Genomic DNA, 23,678 nt, shown 5'->3' with positions numbered 1-23,678 from the left:
CCTTCTCCTCCTCCTCACTTCTGGCTTCACTCGTTTTGCCATGTTAGTCTCTGTTGTGGTAGACCAGGGGTCTTCGACAGGGGGTTACGTTTTTTTTTACCTTAAAGGACGACTTCACCACTTTTCAACATATCTTCATATAATAGGTCCTCACTAATGCTCATGATAAAATGATACAATTTTTTTCTAATCAGTCTGTGTCCTCAGAGGAGGGCTGTAGACAGTTCAGAAACCTGTCTACCAGTGACATCATCGATGGGGAATCCAAGCTAATAGAAACTGCAGGCTTTGTATTCCTGGAAAGTTGCAATGCAATTATAGATCCAATTGTTCTCGCCTTAATAAAAATCGGAATAAAAAAATTGTAATCTTTTTGGAAAAAAAAATCCTGCCTAACGATGATGTCACTGGTAGACGGGTTTCTGGACTGTCCCACAGCCCTCCTATGAGACACAGACCAAGTAGAAAAAATTGTATCATTTTATCATGAGCATTAGTGAGGACCTATTATATGAAGATATGTCGAAAAGTGGTGAAGTCGTCCTTTAACCACTTGAACCCTAGCATCCCTTTTCTGAGGAGAACTTTAGCCAAAAAATAGCCGATCTACAAGCTCACAACGCCTCGCAGCGCGAGGCGTTGTGAGCTTGTAGATCGGCTATTTTTTGGCAAAGAGGCGTAAAGGGAAAAAAGAGCAGTATCAAGTGAACAAAAAAAGGTTTAATCTGAAACACAATTTTACACAATATAGAGGGCGGTCCCTGACCTGACACCGTCAAATGGAAGAAGCTTGCGACACACATTTGTTTCACAGCCTATACTTCCATCTGAGACTCCGTCAGCAGAATCGATGACAGAGAGGTTTTTCTTTTTTTTCCAAGCTACTAGTGCAGGTGTGATTGGATGATCCCGCCCCTAGCAGCCGCTGATTGGTTCGAATACGCAGCGTCGCGGGCAGCTTTTTTTACTCCCTGCGCGATCCCAGACCTCCTTTCCTGAAATCAAATGCAAATGAGATTTCCGGAGGGCGGGAGGGAGGGGGGTTTACCAGGCTAGGCTGGTCCCTGCTTCATCTCTCTCTCTCAGCTATACGGGGTCCTTGGGCTGGAAACGTTGAAGACCCCTGAGGTAGGTAATATGTTGGGTGGGGGAAAAAAAGGAAATCACACCTCTCCTCTCCTCCGTTCATGGACAAAAGCACCTGATTCGGATGCTATCAATGCATTGAATGGGACATTATCACCTTTTATTAGACCATTGAATGGGCGAAGTAGGCGACCTACTTACCTACCCGCGATTTATCAGACCATTCATTGGGTGTTATCAAGACATACTGACCTCATTTCATTTTATTTTGTTTCGCATATGGTAGTGTATTACAGTTCATACAAATCATAATTTCAATAATTCATTAATTCACATACACCCATGAGCGAAAAGGAGCAGGAAGAAGAATAAATTCTTATTAATACCTGCCCCCTATCCAATTTAAAATATATATATATATATATCCTTGATGATCGGCGCATACCACCGGTACCTGCACTAACATGCAAGTTTAAACATAACCAAAACAAACAAAAACAAAAACAAACAAAAAAAAAAAGCAAAAACAAGCAACAAAACAAGCAACCAAATGAATAACATATACAGTAAACAAAACACAACAACAAAGATAACTCCAAAGTCAAATCCTTTCCTATTCATCTTCTTCATATTGTCTAATTATTATTTTTTTATACAATTTTTTAAATTGATAAATATTTGAACAACATTTTAAGTCAGTGTGGAGCGAATTCCACATTCTGATTCCTACAACTGAAAGACACATTTGCCTTTGAGTGGTTCGCGCAAACTGATGCTTAAAATCATATTTCCTCCTACTGTCCCCACTTTCTGAACTACATACAAACAGCTTTTGTACATTAACTGGCAGAGTTTTGTTTTTTGCCCTATACATGATTAATAATGTCTGTAGCTTCACTAACTCTTCAAGTTTCAAAACTCTAGAATGTATAGTCTGTTTGTGTGTTCTCTATAATTGACATTATGCACCTACCGACGGAGATGACTTAAATTGTTCAGTTTCGGTTTTGGTTTTGGTTGTTTTGGTTTCGGACCATGACGGAGGCGCGCAGTCTCAGGCGAGCGTGGTGCGACGCTCGCCTGAGCCTACTCAGCGCTGTTGGAGTTATGTACCGATACGCACAGAATCGTAAATATTGTTGTGGGGACTGCTCCGCCTCCAAAGTAGGTCAGTAGCTCCTGATTACGCCCAATGAATGGTCTGACAAATCGCGGGTAGGTCCGTGTATCGCCTACTCCTCACCTACTCGCCCCATTCAATGGACTGATAAAACGTGATAATCTCCCATTCAATGCATTGATAGCATTCGAAGCCGGTGACAAAAGTGCGATCCCTGTTTGCCATCCTTTCGACGCTCGACGGAACTCAGTCTTTCGGGTGACATTGTATTGTACTAAAGGTCTGGTTGTAGACATGCGTACGATGATGCCTGGCGGGGATCCACGTACCGTAAGGTTTTACGGCGATAGAGCCGTCCGTCCATTTAGCAGTTTCACGCTGTATAGCCGCCGGCGACCAACTCAGGTCCTGGAGACAACATATAGCATATAGTTAGTCATGAATATAAGTTATTAATTCTGCATTATGGAGACATGGGGACGTTGGCCACGATATCGGTCGTTTTTTTAAAGATTCTCAGTAAAATGTTCCCATCTTTAAAAAAAATACATTGACGCTTTATTCTTAAAGAGACATACAAAAAAAAGAAAACAACATAGTTTTCTTTAAACAAGTGAGTAACAAGGGTAAGATTTGCAGAGGGGTGGATGGGGGGTAAATGTATGTGTGGCGCTTTTGTGCTTTAGCTTTTCATCCAATGCCTCTGGTCAGACTTAAAGACATGGTTCACCCAAAAAAAAAAAAATCTATGGATTAGTCACCCCATGGAGACTTGAATTCATGGATACATTTTAGTTTCTGTTGCATTTCCTAAGCCAATCATTTCATGACCAGCGGTTCCGGTAGGAGACACAAAGGAGTCTCCATGGGGTGACTAATCTAGCCTGGTAAACCCTCCCTCCGGAAATCTCATTTCCATTTGATTTCAGGAGTGAGTCTGGCCTGACCCGCCTTTCTGCAATATTGTCTCTGTACGCCGAACTGTCGCACATCGTTCTGTGATTGACAGCGACAGTTGGCCAATCAGGTGGCGAGTTCGAGTGAGCCCGAATGAAGCCGAGTGCAGCCTGACTGGGGCCGACAAAAGACGAACGGCAGCCATTGTTGTTTCTGCGAGTGCCGTCAGTTCTTATTTTCGTTTTTAAAACGGTCTCAAACTTCCTTTTTGAGGCACGGAATTTACTATTAAGATATCGTTTGGATAGAATTTAGTTGTTTAACTTCATATATGTGGTCAATTAATCATGACAGAGCCTATTTAAAAATATAAATTTAGAGAACCGGCAGGGGCGGGGAGTGACACGCATGTATCCCAATAAGGCAACCTATTTTGGGCATGACCGTCCCAAAAGTCCCGTTGCGTCACATAGTCTGGAGGTCGTCAAAATGAACTGCTGATTGGCTGAAGGGGAAAAACGATCATTGGTTGAAGGGGTTGTCAGTCAACGGTATTACTCCCGCCCAACTCCAGCCCACAGCCAATATTGCAGAAAGGCGGTTCAGGCCAGACTCACTCCAGAAATCAAATGGAAATGAGATTTCCGGAGGGAGGGTTTACCAGGCTATGACTAATCCACAGGAAAATCATTTTGGGGGTGAACTATCCCTTTAAATGTGTGCGTTTGGGAAATGTAGACGGTTCTGATAGTTTGCACCCTGCCTGGGCAAGACCTGGGATGTTGGTTGTCTGGGAAGTTGACGACCGGAAACGGTTGAATTTGGCGGAAGTACCGCCCAGGGAAATGACGTCGATGCTTTTACAAATCTGTTAACATTCTCCGTGAATGAAACGAGTGTTGTGATTGGTCAAAAAATGTCGTTTCCGGGGGAAACGGAAATCCTGTCCACTCAGGACTTCCTAGACACTCGCTGCTGTAGGTCGTGACCAGGCTCTTATTTTCGCAGATAAAGTGAGGCTTGGACCGAGGCTAGGTAGTTTGTGTTTATTTTAGCCCCTCCACTTTTCAGTACCCTGTATACCTTGTTTGTGTTTGGGGTGACGGTATCCAGGGTTCTTTGAAAGTCAGTGTCTTCTCTCATTCACCCGCTGGTACAACACAATCTCACTCCCCAAAACGCATAACTGTGACTTTTTGGGACAAAATTAATGTGACCAAAGGGTGAAGGTAGGATAGATTTTGAAATGTAGTTTTGCTATCTATCGCTCCATGTCCCGCCTCCCTCGTCTTGTGATTGGCTGGGCAAAGTGCATCGGAAGAGAGAACATTTTAATTTTTTGAAATATGGATTAAATACGTTTAATGACAAAACGCCGATCAGTGCCGATCTCTCTGCAACACTTCAGAGACGACGTTATGTTTGTTCGAGACCAGAGAGTGGGGCTGGAAGAAGTACTCAGATATTTTACTCGAGTAAAAGTATCAATACCACAATGTAGAGATACTCTGTTACAAGTAAACTTGATCGTGTTCAAAATGTTACTTGAGTAAAAGTACAAAAGTATTGATAAAAAAAAAGGTATTCAGGGTTCCTAAAGGGGCTGCAGTATGTTTATGTTTGTCACAGCATTATGATTTTATTACAAATATATGTTAAATAACCACATTAACTATCGTGTCCCTATTTTGTGCAAATTTTAAAAAATTCGTCAAGACTTGTCCCAATTATTTTCTAAAATTGTGTCACTGTTGTTATTATTAATTGTCACCACTATTAGAGCTTACGTGATTAATCAAATATACCCCCCATCCCCGACTTCTATTACAAGTGGAACTGTGGCAGCAGCTTGATTATTTCACTAGTTTTACAAGCAAATCAATAATTTCCTACAATCTAGGAACTGAATCTTGAAATAAAGGATGTGGATTGGATTTTCCTCGCTGTCCCGTCTTAGTTTTATTTATTTATTATTATTTATTATATTTTTTTACAATCATGATTGCACTGGAAAACGGTCTATGAATTATACACCATTTCTCACTTGTTTCATGTAAAACAAATAAAATGTTGGAATAGAAGATTTGAGGGGTTTGTTTAAGATGTATACATTTTCTAACGGTGTAAAATACAGTTAACCCAGTAAGACCTGAGGACGCATCTGTGTGTCATTTTTTGATTTGAGCTAAAAAAAAGCATTATTTTACACTTTGGGCTATTCAAAAATAGCAGATCTACAAGCTCGTAGCGCGGCACTAGATCTGCTATTTTTGAAAAATCGTGAAAATGTGTGCAAATCTTTGAATATACATATTTGATTTTTTTAAGCAAACATTTTTAACTCAAATCTTTGCTTCTGGGGGTCCCTGGAAAAACATGTTTTGAGATGGGGGTCCGTGGTCAAATATATAATTTTGGGGGTCCTTGACATGAAAAAGTTTGAAAACCACTGATATTATAGCAAAACACGTTTTTTCTTAGGATTTTTTGTTAGGCTTTAGAAGACATTAATTTTGTAGAAGCAAAGATTTGTGTAAAACATGTTTGCTTTAAAATTTGCTTTAAATTTTTTGTACATTTTTTGATCTACAAGCTCGTAGCGAGGCACTCGGTGCCACACTATGAGCTTGTAGGTCTGCTATTTTTGAATAGCCCAAAGAAATCTTAAAATGACACAGATGCGTCTTAGGTCTTAGGTGTTTGCATGTCTACAGAGAGAGAGAGAGCATTTTGTACAGTACGATACAGCAGAGTGTGTATATACATATATTTTTGAGATCTGTTACGTCTCAGAGAGTTTAGTGTATCGGGGGGGGGGGGGGGGGGGTGGTGGGGGGGTGGATTGATTTGACCCCATGGGTTTCTTGTTGTACGTGACTTTGTTTTTCTTTGTTCTTTCTTTTCTTTCCTGGTTTCCTGATGGATTTTGTAAAATGCTTGTTGTTGATTTTTTGCTGTTTTTAAAAAGGGGAACGGGAGGGGGGTCAAGGGTCGGGGGTTATTGTTATTGTCCACTAGTGATGGTTATGAATAAAAAAAAAAACACAAGAAACGATGAAGCATCGTCTGTGTCATCACATCACGTCATGTTGCTTTGTTTCAGTGATGGTAAAGTAACCCACGTACATTTACTCAAGTACTGTACTTACTGCCACCATTGCTGCGGACGGTGTCAGACTCGGTCAGCTAGCTGCTGCTGCTGCGGTTCTGTCCGTCCGTTGACGTTACTCTCAGTGGTGGAATGTAACTAAGTACATTTACTCAAGTACTGTACTTAAGTACAATTTTGAGGTATTTGTACTTTACTTGAGTATTCCCAATGTCCAATACTTTTACTTCTACTCCATTACATCTCAGAGGCAAATATTGTACTTTTACTCCCACTGCAATCATTTGAAAACTTTACATGTGTGCCTTGACACGAAATCGTGTGAAACCACATGGTTTAATGTAAGCCAATACAACAGCCCTACAACACAAACGTATTGTTGTTTAGTATCAGAAGGCCTATTGCAATACATCAGCTGTAATAGATGCTGCTACTGTAATACTTGGTTTGCGGTCCTTTAGACAACAGTGTCAACATCTTACACTAATGTGTGATTGACCCTTTAAGACCGGGAACTTATCTGTGTCATTTTAGATTTATTTGGCTATTGAAAAATAGCAGATGTACAAGCTCATAGTGCGGCACTCTGTGCTGCGCTATGAGCTTGTAGATCTGCTATTTATTTTTTTTAATCGTGAAAATGTATGCAAATCTTTCAATATATATTTCTAAAAGCAAACATTTTTAAGTCAAATATTTGCTTCTGGGGGTCCCTGAAACAAAATATATACATACATATATACATATATATATATATATATATATATATATATATATATATATATATATATATATATATATATATATATATATATATATATATTATTATATCAGTGGTTCTAAATCTTTCTCATGTCAAAAAAGTTATATGTGTGTGTTCTAAAAAGAAAATGTTATAGGGACCCCGGCCCCAAAAGCAAAGATTTGAGTTACAAATGTTCGCTTTAAAAAATATATATATTTTCAAAGATTTGCCCAAATGTTTTTCAAAAAATTGCCAAAGTGTAAAATAATGGTTAAAGCGGTTGCTTTCCCAGTCTTAATAGGTTAAAAAACAAAAAAGGGGAAAAGCTGCATTGAAGGCGAAATGAGTTGAAATAACATTCATTGCACATTTGTAAATTTGGATCAACATCAAGGTGAGTTTATTATTAATCTTAACTATAAAATACCAGCGTAAACGAACGTCTGACTTTAACCCATTGTGACCTGAAGCCGATTCTACATGTCTCCTAAATCTCAACAGCATTCTGAAAAACGTATGTTTCTATATCAGTGGTGCTCAATCTTTTTCATGTCAAGGACCCCCAAAATTATATGTATTTGGCCGCGGAACCCCAGTCAAAATATTTGGTTCCAGGGACCCCCCAGAAGCAAAGATTTGAGTTAAAAATGTTCGCTTTAAAAATATATATATTCAAAGATTTTCACACATTTTCACAAATTTTCAAAAATAGCAGATCTACAAGCTCGTAGCGCGGCACTCGGTGCCGCGCTATGAGCTTGTAGATCTGCTATTTTTGAAAAATCCCTGGCACAAAACATTTTTCAGATGGGGGGGTCTATATATCAAATATATATCATATTGACATGATATATATATATATGGACCATTCTACCGAATTGGTTGAAATTGCAGTCCCACAATGAAAACATTATTTTAAAATGAAGTAGTAAATTAAGTAGTCAGAACTTACATGTGTACTAATATCATCTTATGATCTATTTAATCACAATACATTCATTGAGATAGAACAAAATGTAATATATAAAAAAATATACTTTATATGTTACTTCATATTGGGAGGTGGCTGCGACAACCCCTCCTGTGTCTCTGTTTCTAATGGCCATCAGACAGTACAGTATTTGTCCAATTGATGATGGGTCACAGAGGTCATGGCAGGTAAAGGATATGCAACCAAATAGTAAACATTACATAATGGGCTAAACTCTACTGCCTAGCTGTTACCTAGCTATCCTGAATTATGTTATGCATGTCTTAAACTACATGTTTTAATCAAGGTAGCTTACTTCAAGGTTCAAGGTTACTTTATGTTGTCTCCCTTGGGAGAATTTTGTCTTATAATTCACTACTTGTGTTGCAACTTGCAGGTAAAGCATTCAATGAGCCTCAATGAGACCCCAACACACCCCTGGATCACAGTGCAGGAGGATGGAACAGTCCTTATGGCTCATTGCACCTGTAAGGCAGGCTTAGGAGAGGTGTGCTGCATATGCTGTGTTGGCTGATGTTGATAAAAAAAGATGGGCAGGCTTGCACCCAGATGCCCTGCACACAGCATGGAGTCTGTCCGAGGTGTCCCATATGCAGAGATCTGCATCAGTTTCAGTGACAAACAAGAGCCCTGTCATGTCCAAGGCCTTAGTTTTCCTGATATTAGGAAAGTCATCTGCAAAATACAGTATAGCTGTAATGATCATCTGACAGTGGTACAACTCTTTTTTTTAATTTGTTTTAACATTGTTTATTGGATTATATGCAGTATTCAGCATTAAAAAAACATAAGGTACAGAAAAGCTTTTTAAAGCAGCCAATAAAATACAACATTTCAATAGACACATTCAATTGACAGTGGTACAACTCTTAATATTTCCATAAAGTCTGTTGTAATTCCTGACAAGCTAAACGATATCGAAAGTTGTACTAACTAACGGGGGTTCGAGTTGTACTAACTAACTGAGGTTAACTGAGGAGGACACCAGGGAGCAAAGTAAAGCTAAAGATAACTTATGGTTTGATCAGAGGCCAGGATGAGTCACAGCATCAATATTTGGTGAGGCAGCCAGAGCAAAAAGACCTGTGTCCTCCATCAAAAGGATTTGCTATACCCGTGCTTGTTGATTCTCCAATGTTGCAGCAAGGTACATAGTTTAAAGCACATTTTTGGTAGAGGTTTGGTTGTATTACCCTGCCACGACGAGTCCCACAGACACTGCAGCCACAAAACAGCCACTTGAAATAGGATAATACTGCAGTAAAGCTGATGACACAGATATCTGCACATCTGCACACGGTCTGGCGGAAGCGCTTTCATAGGTTGACCTGGGTACCCAAGACATGGAAATGTGTGGAGTGCAGAAAACAAGTAGTATTGCAGTAACGTTTCTAATAGTAAACATGGCCAAACACAATCAATAATCAAAGAATAAGTCTGATTTTGACACCTATGTTACCAGCGTGCAAGACCTCCTGATGACCTGATAACATAACAGAAAAACTGAAAAAAATATATCTACAGAATATTAACCATCTGTGTATATGAGATTGTTATTGGACTGTCATGACTCATAAATTATTACCAGATTAAATTATTAAAAAGCAAAGAAAAGCCATATATTTCACTGCCACCTGTTTTTTTGTTTTATTAGTTGCACAATGAAACAAATGAACGGCAGCCAATGATACAAAACGACATCATTCAAATGTGTGATGTACATTGCTGTGCTACACAATGTTACTGAAACCCATGCTATTCTGAAGGGACAACAGATGGATAAATGTTGCACAGAGCACAGCAAACTCTGACCATCTTGTCAAGAGATGTAGGCTCTCGCTCTCCTGGAGTTGCAGTCTGGTAGAGATAGAGATGGGTAATGTGCTTTGTAATATGGTGTACTTGTCCCTCACAAGACCAATGACCCGTTCTACATGGATCCGAACTGTTGCTCAGTCCCCTCGTTGTCTCAAGTTCACATGGGTGCAGTTGCTTTTTCCCTTTAGTGAAGTCAGTTATTTTGAGATGAGCACCGTGTTAAGGCCAGGGAGTGTATCATACCATATCCCACTATGAGAATGAATATTAATTTTTATTATGTCTTGTGCTGTCATGCAACAGTTTTGTAAGATCTATCATTGCACAAACTAATATGTCAATACAATGGTAATCATATTGACAGATTGATTGATATAGTGTCTCTATGAAACAATAATGTAATTAATATGTCAATACAATGGTAATCATAATGACAGATTGATTGATATAGTGTCTCTATGAAACAATAATGTAATTAAAAAGAGACACAGTCACTACTTGAGGTGCATTGCTATGCACGATGATAATGTAACTGATGTTAACCATGACTCCTAATGATTTTTTTTTTGTACTTAGTTTTACCCATTTTGGGTTATTTATATGGTATTGGGTTATTTTTGGTTATTTTTGTACCCAACTGCATGTATATTATTTGTTTACCTACATTGCCTGTGGGCACTAGCGTATGGTGGGTTCTAACGTGGACCGGGCCAGATTCTTAAACCGCCCGCCCCCGCCCCCTCGCGGGGGGGGCTCGCGCAACGACGGCTGATAAGTGACAGTCTATTGAGAATTACCATCAGCGTTAATGCAAGAGAGAGACGTGAATAAAACACAATAAAACTAATAAAACAACTGTTTACCTGGCAAGAGAACCGGTTTGACGGGGAAACCGTTTTTTAATGGCCACCCATTAACTATCCGGCCGAATGCAAATAAGCCCGATTTGAAAACAAAGGCGTGCTAATGTTGTTATGTAGATTTTTTGTTTTTTTTCCCCCTTGGGGCAGTGGGGGAGCAGAGTTTTCCAGACCGGGCCATGGCCCCATTGGCCTCTATGACGATACGCCCTTGCCTGTGGGCACAATCCACTTTTACAATGTGTAGTTCATTTGACTGAAATAAACTACTATAATGGCGGCCGTGAGCGGTGAACGCGCGACGCGTCTATCTATTGGTTGAACCCTACGTCTGACGTCACTGGCTGTATCCGGAAGTGTTTTCGCGCACGCTCCACACAAACATAGCAGCAGACAAGAAAAGGTTTGTATATCTTTTATATCTACATAGCGAAGTCACATTGTCTGTGTTACGTTAGTTAACAGTACCTATAACATCAAGAAGTCTATATTTCCCCTATTTGATCGAGCCCAGAGTTAGTTGGTTCGGCTCAATGGCTAATGTGGCTAACTATTATGCTAACATGGACCTAACATATTGCACTCTCCATTCCGACATCTCACCACTCCGACTAGTGGCTTCCGCGTGCGGTTAGGGTTAGGGTTAGGGTTAGGTATAGGGTTCGTCAACGTCGGAAAGGCGACATGTCGGAAAGGAGAAATGCACCCATATTGGCTTAGCGTTCGTTTTAAAGACAAGATAATTCTGATATTCTGACGTTTCTGGTTGCATATAAAACGTAGCAACTGGTGCTTTTCAACTCCCAAATGTTCCATGTCTCCCAAAAAATAATGTTGGTTAGGTAACTTGTGAGTAGTGGAGTGGTGTAAATACTCAAATGTTTTACTTGAGTAAATGCATCAATACTGCAATGTAGAAATTACAAGTAAAAGTCCAGAATTCACCTGAGAATTTACTTGAGTAAAGGTACAAAGGCATTGGCATCAAAAAGTACTTAAATTATCAAAAGTAAAAGTACTCAAATGTTTACATGCCTGCTGCAAATAAATTATGAAAAATACATACAGTACAACCCAGAATGTTGTACCCCTCCTCCTCCTAATCCCTCAGTCAAAATAGTGCATTGAATGCAACTAGGGCTGCAACTATCCATAATTGTTATAGTGATTATTCTAACCATTACTTTTTCGATTAACCAAATTTGTTTTATTTTTTATATATTATCAAATGGATCTTTTGTAATCAATTCAACCGATAGTTCTTAATTAACCGTTGCACCCCTAAAAGCAACCAATAGATGCATGTCATGTACTGTATAGCATGTTCCACTGTTCTTCTGTATCTTGTACACATTATTATGTCCATTCATTTATCTGTGCCAGATCTATGGAACGCCAACCCCTATGAGTGCCTGCCTGCCACTGTCATGTTTACAACCATGAACAAGATGGCCACTGCCATGCAAGAGGGAGAGTATGACTCAGAGAAGCCTCAGAACCAAGTAAAACAACATTTAATGTATATTCACTATATATTCAACAGGGTGCTATTGAGGTAGAAGATGTTTAAAGTGGTAGTATTGAAAATGGAAGCAAGACATAGACTATGTTTTTTTCTCTTTTACAGTATGTTTTAGGCATTCGTTAAGTCACTAATCCATGGTTACTACCAAAGAATATGGATTTAAGTTTAAAGCAAACAGTGCCGTGACTACACGTGTACATGTTCTAACACACACTGGCCCTCATTTATCAACGCAGCGTATAAACCGGTGCATATCTTTCCATATATTCGGCCGTACACCAACGTCGAAGTCACATTTATCAACGCATCCTACACAGCTGATCCCAGCGTACATTTGGTCCTTGATAAATCTGACGTCTGAAAACGAGCGTCATTTAAATAACACGCCCATAAATATTCTCGAAAGGCCCCGATTTTACGACATGAAGAACCAGAATACGACCAAAGAAAGAGCTTAGCCGGCTCGCCTCGCTGCCTGTCAAGTCACATAAACACACCCCACACACACACACACACACAGGCACGCACGCACACATGCACACGCCCCCCTCTCTCTCTCGCTCTCTCACACACAGACATGCGCCCAACTGCGTCTTTCATAATCCGTTACGGTGCAATATTTGTCAGTCAGTAGGCTTGTAGCCTACATGAATGACATTATGATAGGCCTACCAATCACATCGCCATTAATGGAATACGTTTGTATATTTATTTACCCCATACCGAGCAGTGCGCGTTCGATAGTTACACTAAAGCAGTTATGTATTCCCCATGAGACTCGGGCGGTCTGCAGACTGCAGTGATCCCGTGCCGCCACCCACGTTATAAGAGATTGGATCGTCAGGTTTATATCCTTAACCCAGCCAGGTTGTAGCCTATATAACTCTCTATGACATAACTCCATACCATAGGACAAGCTACTGTAAGTTTGTAGACCTCACTGTCCCGACCGCGCGACTCCCGACGCAAAAGCGCTCGTTATTTTGAAAATGGCAGATCTACAAGCTCACAACGCGTCGCGATGCGATGCGACGCTGGCTTGTGAGCTTGTAGATTTGCTATTTTCAATGCAGCCAGATCTACAATCTTATCTGAATGACTGTTAAAGCAGTTTGTTTAAATTAATTTATAATGTTATATTTCCACAGGGATTATTTATTAGTGTAGATATACATTTTGGAGTGGATTATGTGTCCAGATGCTTGTCAGACCGTCAGACAATGCTGCTCAGCAGGTCTAGAATGGAATAAACGGGCGCAGCCAACGTCAACAACTGGTCTCGACCAGACGTGAGATGAAGGATGAAGCCCACGTCAGGATATATTGATAAATGCCGAAAGGTGCGGTGATCACGCCGTACGCTCATTATTCGGGCTGCACCGCGTTGATAAATGAGGGCCACTGTGTTCAACATGGCTTCTCCTTCAGTTTTGCATCATCAAATTACTCTAACTGAAGCAGGGCCTTGTTTTTCAACCCAGTTTTAGATGTTGCCTTTGTCATTTCCCAGAACTCTCCACCGGCGGAGCTGCACGCAGCAGCTCTGAGAGCAGACATCACTGATGCAGAGGGTCTTGATATGAAGCTGGAGGACAGAGAGACCGTCATTAAGGAGCTTAAGAAGTCACTTAAGATCAAGGTAGGGACAGTGGCCCTCATTTATCAACGCAGCGTATAAACCGGCGTATATTTTTCCATATATTCGGCCATACACCAACGTCGAAGTCACATTTATCAACGCATCCTGAACGTACACTTGGTCCCAGCGTTGATAAATGTCACGGCTGAAACCGAGCGTCATTTAAATAACACGCCCTTAAATATTCTCAAAACGCCCCGATTTTTCCACATGAAGACGAACTAGAATACGACCAAAGACATGAAAAGCCAATAAGAAATAGTTTCCCCCGATAGCCTCGCCTCGCCGCACACGCCCCTCTCTCTCTCTCACTCACACACACACACACACACACACACACACACACACACACACGCCCCCCCAGCTTTGTTTCTCATTTAATCCGTACCGTAGCGGTAGGCTTGTAGCCTACATGAATGACATTATGATACCAAATCACATCGCCATGAATGGAATACGTTTGTATATTAATTTATTTAACCCATACCGAGCAGTGCGCGTTCGAGTTACACTAAAATAAAGCCATCATAGGCTATTCCCATTTCCCAGTGAGACTCGGACCGTCGGACGGGCGAGTCCCGTCCCGCTCCGCATTAATGAGAGAGCCTGGAGAGAACATTAATGAATGAAGGATGGTGTGTGTTGGACCATGGGTTAAATGTCTGATCTCCCGGTGGCCATGAAAATATAACAGCAGCGCCGCTAAACTCCCGAGAGTGCCCTCCAGAAGCGCTGTATATTTTGAAAATAGCAGATCTACAAGCTCACAACGCGTTGCGATGCGACGCTGGCTTGTGAGCTTGTATATCTGCTATTTTCAATGCAGCCAGATCTACAATCTTATCTGAATGACTGTTAAAGCAAAAGCAGTTTGTTTAAATTACTTTATAAAATGTTATATTTTCACAGGGATTATTTATTAGTGTAGATATACATTTAATTATTTATGAGTGGATTATGTGTCCAGATGCCTGTCAGACAGTCAGACAATGCTGATCCGCAGGTCTAGGATGGAATAAACGGGCGCAGCCAACGTCAACAACTGGTCTCGACCAGACGTGAGATCTCAGCGTACCGTAGGATGAAGCCCACGTCAGGATATATTGATAAATGCCGAAAGATGCGGTGATCTCGCCGTACGCCCATTATTTGGGCTGCACCGCGTTGATAAATGAGGGCCAGTCTGTGGTTAGAAATGGTGTTTCAATGTAAATTTGTGTTTTAATTAGTTTAATCACCTGACCATTAGCTTAAGTTCTCAAGTGGTACTTGTCTGGCACTCACTATACAATCTATACAAGTGTTTTGTATAAGTGGACCCTCAGTCCACTCAGGATTTTGTAATCGGATAAGTGAAGTAACGTCCTAAAGTGTTCAGTCTGTCATAAAAGATAAAGAGTCATTGTGATCCCAACTGTGATCCAATCCAGACACTAGAGAATCCAGAGAATATTAGTACAGAACTTTAGAAGAGTGGTTTAAAAAGGAAGTGTAAATAAATGGAGGTAATTTTGTGTTTTCCAGGGAGAGGAGCTGAGCGAGGCCAGCGTGCGCTTGAGTCTGCTGGAGAAGAAGCTGACAGCTCATCAAGACGCAGATGAACGTGTGGAGAAGATACAGACGCTGACACTGCTCAAGAAGAAAGAAGTAGGATTGTTTTTCAAAACATGCACTTGCATGTGAGCTGTAGTAATTGTAACATAATCACATATAGGCTCAAGCCCTATAGTCTCAATATACACACCACTCATAATTGACTGAAGGCAAATGTACGTAATTCTCAAATATTCATCCATATACAAGCCATGACTAGAAGTAAATGCAACACTGGAATACACGCTTAAAGTAAGTAATAGGTGCTCTGCTCTGCTGCTGTAAAACGCTTTGAATAGAATAAACTTTCACAAATTGTGAAATCTTTCTTGCCACTGATGGAAGTGATTCAGCATTTTGGAGATATCTTCTTCTCTGATGTTTAGTATCAGTCTGCTCCATAACAGCAATGTTTTTCTTAGGGGAGTTTGAGGAAACCATGGATGCTCTGCAGACCGACATCGACCAACTGGAATCCGAGAAGGCAGAGCTGAAGCTGCCCATCAACAGCCAATCAAAGATGACCATCGACGGGCTGAGACAAACATCCCATCAGGCATAGCTGACATTGTCTCAGGGATGTTGGGAGGGTACGGAAATCAATCTGACATTCATTGTATTGTCTTCGTTTGCCACATACAGTACAAAATTATACTTAAAAATACTTTAAACTTAGTTATGTGGTGAAAGATGAAGTCAGACCCAGGTGCTGATTAAACCCCTACGTGACCCTAACACCCGCTGATTCCCTCTCTGTCGCCTCTTTGTGTGTGTCTATGTATCTTGTTTCCTTTCCTTTCCGTCTCTGCACCTCCTTATAACTTACAGAAAAAACAAAAAGATACCTGCACACTGAAGTCATACTGGCTTCTGTCACTTCATACTGTAGTTGTTGTCTATACTTGTCTGTTTTGCTCTTGCATGCCAAAGATTCTCAATACTTAATTCCTAGATGTACACTGGATTTCGTTGAACAAACTCATGTCAACACAATGTTTTTGCATAACCCAAAAAGCATCACTTCTATTTTTCAGTGTTTTTCCAGGTCTTGTGCTGATAACTAATATCTCTTATCCCCACAGCAGGCATGGTGTCGGGTGCAGGTGTTGGACTCTCCACTGCTGACACTCTCTCTCAGAGACTCTGCATCAAACAACTGAAGAATGAGAACAACAGGCTCAAGGTGGGTCAGTGTCTTTAACGTGTCTTCTTCATTTAACCAGACAGGTTATTAAGAACAAATTTGTTCTTAATAAGCAGAAATGAGTGTGTTCCATAGACTTGGGCCGGTGGGGGGCATGACATTGGATTGAAATGATTATGGCTGTTAGTATAGAGTGAAATACTCACACTATAGAGCCTATGGTCTCCATATTCCCTCTTCCCATCGAATCAGGAGAAGCTCTCTCATAGCAACATGCCGGAAAAGGGTCAAAGATGTGATTGTCTACCTGGGAATTATGTTTTCATCACTGCCGATCGGAGCTAATAAATACTGTACCTACTAGTCATTATTATGTCCCAGGAGCTGATTGTAACCTTTACCAGTAAAGATAAAAGCTAGATGTTAGTTAGTGGAGTTTTTGTACAGTGGGAAAGGGGCTTAAGTGTATTGAGGACAGAATGCTACTTAACCAGAAACCATGGTATTTGTAAGCTGTATCTACTACAAGCTTTGATATGTCCTTTGTGGTACTCTGAGGAGAGCAGATTTCTTCCTGCAAAACCACATGACCTTTTTTTTGTAGGCGTTTAATACAAGGTTTAGTATTCTGAAGGCTTGTGACTTTAAAACAAATGGTTGGGCCAACTGAGCACAGGACTGTCATTAGCATGTATAATAATTGCCTCGGAAGCACTAGTACTGACTTTAGTTTCAAGTTGCAGGTGTATATAACATGAATATTGCTAAATAGCCATTCCAATTGCATTTGTTTACGCATTAGGGCCTGGACATGTTTCCCAATTACAATGGCTGTGAGGACCGTGTCGCGGGTTCGACTCCCGATCCCGACGACCTTTGCTGCGTGTCACCCCCCCATCTCTCTCCCCATTTCCTCTCAGTCTACTGTCATCTATCAATAACGGTAAAAAAGCCCCAAAAATATCTTAAAAAAAAAAAAATGCTTTCGATTACTACTTTTGAGAGGAGCTGCTACATGTTTCCATAGCCATTCATGAATTGAACTCAACTAGGTAATAAGCTCACCATTCAACATAGCTTCAAACTGCATGCAGTGACATTAATAAGTTGTTAATGAGGTTGTTTGACTCTTTAGTCTGGGTAAGTCGGAAAGAATAGTGCAATTCCCCAAAATCTAAACTATCCCTTGAACTCTGTAACCACTTAAACCCTATATTCTTTGTTGACCGGGGTCCTCCAGCGGTCTAATACTTGATCGCTTCTTTTTTTCTTCCCTCTACACTACAAATATCTTCATCTGTAATAATGACATACCCCCCATAAGGACGCTAGGGTTGATGGGTTTCTGTTTTGTATGATGTGAACGACACCCAGTGAGATTTTAACAGTTGTCTTTGTCTCTACATACTGTAGTAACATGGTGGTGGCTGTGAAGGAACTGTCTATCAGGGGGGACTTCAGGACCACTGTAGAGTACCTCATAAAGCTCCTGGAGACTGAGAGCTTCCAGCATAACCGCATTGAGACTGGCTGGCTGGACAGGCTCTTCTCAGAGAAGATGCAGGTACAGCCATATCTCCCATTTGGGGGCGACCTATGAGGGACATGTAGCATGTAGGACCACATTTCTTATGGCAGTGGTATTTTTTTCAAAGACCCCCATATCTTCAGAGTTACAGACCTGTTAAGGGTCCATTCGGAACCCCCCCCCCCCAAGGAACCCTGAGGGTCCCTGGACCTCACTTTGAGAACCACTGTCTTATGGCATTAAGAAATCACTGTAACCTCAAGTAATTGTTGTGTTATGTGATGATGATTGTACGACATGGATCTAAAAATGTTATTTTGCCATTATGTCCCCATGCTGTGTTCTAGTCAAACCGAGTGTACGCAGTCAAGTGCGTGATTAGACTATGGTAGATGGAAGCTTGATCTTACTGGCATTGTTCTCATTGTTCTCAACACATTGAAATGGCCACTTTGTTTTAGTTTTATGATAAAAACGAAGACCGTTAGGATGAGTATAGTGCTATGTGTGCAGGGCAGGCAGAGCGTCCGGACACCATGCTGGGGATCGTGAGCGGTGCTCTCCATGTAGCCGATGTCAACCTGAGGAACAGTGTGTCCAACTTCCTGCACTCACTGAAAAGGTACAAAAAGAATAAACAAAGTACTGTCTTAACCCATTTTGGGCGGGAAGCCCTTTTTGTAAGTAGACCTTTCAGGACGGGGACCCCTTTTGGGGTTGTTGTTGCTATGTACAGTACATAGCAACATACATGTTTTATAATTATTGAAGAAATATGTTTTTCAGAAACTTAGGTCTGTATTTAGAAGGCGTTTTTAGAATGGGCCTCAGGTCTAAATGGGTGTCTGTCCACTAGAATATGAACCTGCCCCCAGATCTGCTGATGTCAGGATAGAAAACACACAAGCCTCACAGCTAGAAGGTCCTCGGTTCGATTCCCGCCGGGGACGCTGTGGGCATCAGTGCCCATACCCAAGGTGGGGTTGTTGAAAGGGCCTTTCTTTGCATGTTTGCATGTTCTCCCTGTGTCCCTTATAGTCCAGGGGCCAACACTGATATTTTCACAAATTGGTACCACCTGAGGCCGTAAAGTTTTTGTATTTTTGTATTCCTACATGTCTCTAGTTTATATTTTGGTATGATACATCTTCCAATTCAGTAGCTTAATGGCAGTTATCACTACCTACCAGCTAATGTATCCGGTAGGAGACACAAAGTAGAATCTTTGTGTCTCCTACCGGAAATACACCCGGGCATCAAATTATTGCGACAAAAAACAAAATATATCCATGTATTCAAGGCTTCATGGGGTGTGCAATTGATAACTTCTCAGATTTTTGGTGTTTGCAAAAAGACTGCTTTCCATAAGCTTGTAAAAGTTGACCCTCCTTCGGTCTAGGGTGGTCATAGCTGAATGGGTAGAGAGTCCCCCTGGGAAACTTAAAGGAGGGGTTAACCCAAAAAATGAGTATTTTCTGTCAATTGCACACCCCATGAAGCCTTGAATACATGGATATATTTTGTTTTTTGTCACAATAATTTGATGCCCGGGTGTATTTCCGGTAGGAGACACAAAGATTCTACTTTGTGTCTCCTACCGGATACATTAGCCGGTTTAGAGTGATTACTGTCATTAAGCTACTGAATTGGAAGATGTATCATACCAAAATATAAACTAGAGACATGTAGGAATACAAAAATACCAAAAATGTACGGCCACCTTAGGTGGTACCAAAATCTGCCTTGGCCCCTGGACTATTAGGGTAGGTAGGTACCCTCACAAAAACATGCAGTAATCCTGGTCTCTATACTGCCTCCCCCTGGTGATGGAGGGGAAAGGAACTGGTTGGAATAACGTGTTCCTTCCACGCACTACGTCCAACCGTGGAATTTCCCCCCTGTCAGGTGATAAGAAGCGGCTTGCTAGCTCCTCATGCATTGAAGGAGGCATGAGCTCATATCAGTTCTGGGCTCTCCCTAGGCTGGGAGAGTAGCAGCCAGGATTACATAGGCAATTGGCACTGGTAGAAAAAATGGGTTACAAAATTGTGGGATTAAAAAAAGAAAAAAGGATAGAAAACACATCCACTGAGCATCAGGGTGGCAAAGCGGTGAAGTTCCTGCCCACCACTGCAGAGACTAGGGGTTTGAATCCTCCACGGTGCATCCGGCTTGGCCAGGCTCTCCAGCAAACCCAATTTCTATCGCTACACTAGTGACTCCTACAGGTTGGCCGGAGCCTGTTCAGCCGGATGTGAAACCGAGAGGAATGGCATGTTCCACCACATGCGTTACGTACACCCCCCTGGTGAAACTCCTCACTGTCGGGTGAAAATAAATGGCTGGCGACTCCATGTGTATTGAATTAGGCACATGGTTGTCTGCAGCCTCCCACATGACCAAATGTAGGGGTTGGCAGTGACAGGGACTACACAAGAGGGGAAAAACGTTGAATCGGCATAATGACGAAATTGGGAAAAGGGGGAATATAAATAACCGCACCCACTAACACACACATCTCCCACTGTCTTTGCCAGAGGTCAGGTGTTACCTGCACACACGCTCCTCAACACGGTGGATGTGGAGCTGATCTATGAAGGCCGTGGCGTGACATGACAGTCTCCCAACTCCTACGTGCTCATCATGAACCATGCATCTGCCGAGATGTATGTCCATCGCCTCAGCGACTGAGGCCTTCTGCTCTCATATGACGGCAGCAGCTGTACCACCTACTGTACATGAAAGAGGAGGTGGACAGGTACATTGCTGTTTAATGTTTAGAACCTCAATTAACCTTCATCGTATGACGCTGTGGCATGCTGACAATAGCCGATCTGCAAGCTCACAACACGTCGACTCGCACCCCGGCGCGTTGGGAGCTTGCAGATTGCCTATTTTTGGGGGGTGACCAATGCCTATTCTTGGGGGGTGACCAATTCCTGTTGACTTTTTTGGGCATTTTGTGCACAATCCTCCCTGCCATTCTGATTTGTATATACAATATTCAATGGTTAAACTTGGTTAGTACTGTTTGTTTTGTATTGTGCAGGTATCCCATCACTATCGGGAACACGACTTGTGTTTTTGAGAAGGAGAATGACCCGTCGCTGCTGCGCTTGCCCTCTGCAGGAAAACTCATCCAGTACACTGTAGAGGACGGTGGGCACGTGTTCTCTGGCCAGTGCTATACTGAGATGGAGGTGTGATATCCAAATGAAAGAGCATTAACGGCAAATTCGCCCTAATTTCATGGACATGAATTTATAGATGTAAACTGCATTAACATGTGTTTTCCAGGTGATGAAGATGGTGATGACTCTGACCGCTTCAGAGTCTGGTTGTATTCATTATGTGAGAGGGCCGGGGCTGCACTAGAGCCTGGCTGCGTCATTGCCAAGCTCCAACTGGACGACCCCAGCAGAGTGCAGCAGGTATATTATGTGGACTACGCCTGTTCTTGTGTCATTGCCGATCTACAAGCCTGTGAGCTTGTATGTTCACCTATTTCGGCATCCCCAGAATAGGGACGCTAGGGTTCATATGCTCCTCTAACTATGTGTTTTTGTCCCTAAGGCGGAGCTGCACACAGGGGCCCTGCCCACTATCCAGGCTGTAGCATTGAGAGGGGGGAAGCTACACAGAGTGTTCCACAGTACACTGGACCACCTGATCCACATCATGAATGGCTACTGCCTGCCCGAACCGTTCTTCTGCATCAAGGTCCGAGTTCACACGTGCATAAGAAACAAACACCTACCTAGCTAACAGTACAGTGGTTGATAAACATGCTGTTCTTTCTATCTCCCCAGCTTAGGGAGCGGGTGGAGAGGCTGATGAAGACCATGCGAGATCCCTCCTTGCCAGTGTTGGAGCTGCAGGACATCATGACCAGTGTGTCTGGTCGCATTCTCCCTGCTGTTGAGAAGGCTGTCAAGAAAGACATGACACAGTATGTCAGCAACATAACCTCAGTGCTGTGCCAGTTCCCAAGCCAGCACCCAGCAGGTAATGCACGAGCGCTCGTTTCTAAATGAGGCTATATATTTATTCACATGATTCAGACAGGTTCTTTCTTACTTCAAATCAAGACAAATGGTTTAATTATGAACATGGAATGTTATCCCTCATTTCCAGATCGCCAACATCCTCGACAGCCATGCTGCTACTCTGAACAGGAAGTCAGAGAGAGAGAGAGGTCTTCTTCATGAACACTCAGAGCATTGTGCAGTTCAGAAGTGAGTATATCCTAGGATATACTAGCGCCTTTTCTGCCCGTCATCCTCCACCCTTCACATATCATCATTTTGAAGCTTAGGCTACTTAGGCGACTAACCAAGGGGCAATTTGAAGACCTGTTGAGTGTTGTTCAAGTGTGTATTTGCACTTCGTGAAGGAAAAAAAGCTGACATGGCCAACGAGCTCAACTACATATTCTCCCACGCCCAAGTTCCCAAAAATAATCTCCTGGTCACTAGTTAGTGTACAAATTGAATGAACACTGGGGATTTGACTGTGTACGTTGTCCTCTTGCGTGTCTAGGACCAGCTGTGTGGGCGAGATCCCACCCTCGTCGATGACCATCCTGACCGAGCTCACCCAGCTCAGCAAGACGACCAACGCCCATTCAGCTGAATGAAAATGGTATGTGGCTACAGCACACATACAAAGATGCCCCATGCCACCACTTAATCATTAAGGGGTGACTTAGCAGGATGCATTAAGGTTTAATGCGTCCTGCAGCAGCTATATTAATTCATGACCAACTGAAAATAATTGATGCCCAAATTATTTTACACTCCCCCAGGTGCTGATAGCCTCCCACCTGCCCTCCTATGAGCTCAGGCACAACCAGGTGGCCTACACTTGACGGACAGCACTTCAAACTCAGGGTGGAGCGACAGCACCTGACAGTCCATGTCATAGGTATGGTATGAGCTCAATACCCCCCCCCCCCCCCCCCCACACACACACACACAAACACACACACACACACGCAAACACAAACACAAACACACGCAATGCATGCATGCTCCATCAGCTGTGTAGACTTTTTCAGACTGAGAGCAAATATGACAGTTTAGCCGGTGAATTTGAAAGACGCATGCATGAATGCTTCTTCTATCTAACCATTTGCAAAATGTGTCATTTCAAGAACTGACATGTGCAGGTACTGAGGGTCCGTATTGTAGACCTGCCAGAAGCATCCAAGACGCCACTGTGGCCATCAAAGAGTTTTCATTTTCTATTGTCAGGCTGTGGCCATGGTTGGAGCCCATCTCTGCCACTTGTATGAAGAAGAACAAGAGAAGTTTCACTCGGTCATCACAGATGCAGAGTGAGCCATCAAGCTGGGCAAATTAGGGGTTTGTATTGTAGATGAAAACCACAGTTTGATATTCACTTGCTTATTTCATATATAGTATTTTAACATGGCTGCACTTTTGGAAATCACAAGCAGCAAGCTGTCTTTCTCAAATGTTAAAACAGGGCAACAGATATTTGGCCTATGTACATGGATTTCAGAACTTGCACTATTTAGTTTGTTTCAATGCCTGGGTAGAATGTGTTGCATGGTCAATTAATAAAAAAGACTGTTTGAATACAACACTGATGATGTTTCCAA

The 23,678-nt window shown here is 42.0% G+C and overlaps 1 protein-coding gene across 4 annotated transcripts; it reads left to right on the top strand.

Moving 5' to 3' along the window:
• Positions 1–10,976: 10,976 nt before the first annotated feature.
• Positions 10,977–21,640, top strand: LOC311064941 (dynactin subunit 1-like). Of its 4 annotated transcripts, none has more exons than XM_084085026.1 (13): positions 10,977–11,029; positions 12,010–12,128; positions 13,662–13,790; positions 15,315–15,437; positions 15,806–15,973; positions 16,469–16,566; positions 17,330–17,470; positions 17,941–18,091; positions 18,569–18,677; positions 20,593–20,813; positions 21,105–21,255; positions 21,353–21,486; positions 21,629–21,640. In XM_084085026.1, exons 2-5 carry the CDS (start codon positions 12,054–12,056, stop codon positions 15,875–15,877), a joined length of 399 nt encoding a protein of 132 aa, XP_083941152.1. In that variant the 5' UTR covers positions 10,977–11,029; positions 12,010–12,053; the 3' UTR covers positions 15,878–15,973; positions 16,469–16,566; positions 17,330–17,470; positions 17,941–18,091; positions 18,569–18,677; positions 20,593–20,813; positions 21,105–21,255; positions 21,353–21,486; positions 21,629–21,640. The 4 variants fall into 4 exon arrangements, with proteins under 4 accessions (XP_083941152.1, XP_083941149.1, XP_083941150.1 ...); XM_084085023.1 differs by having other exon boundaries at positions 16,466–16,566; XM_084085024.1 differs by having other exon boundaries at positions 16,466–16,566; positions 17,916–18,091.
• The last annotated feature ends 2,038 nt before the right edge of the window (positions 21,641–23,678 follow it).

This window comes from Gymnoscopelus microlampas (assembly GCF_963454915.1).
Source record: "Gymnoscopelus microlampas genome assembly, chromosome: 17".
Lineage (NCBI taxonomy): Eukaryota > Metazoa > Chordata > Actinopteri > Myctophiformes > Myctophidae > Gymnoscopelus > Gymnoscopelus microlampas.
Note: the sequence above shows the minus strand (reverse complement) of the source record. Positions and strands in the feature narration are given on the sequence as shown.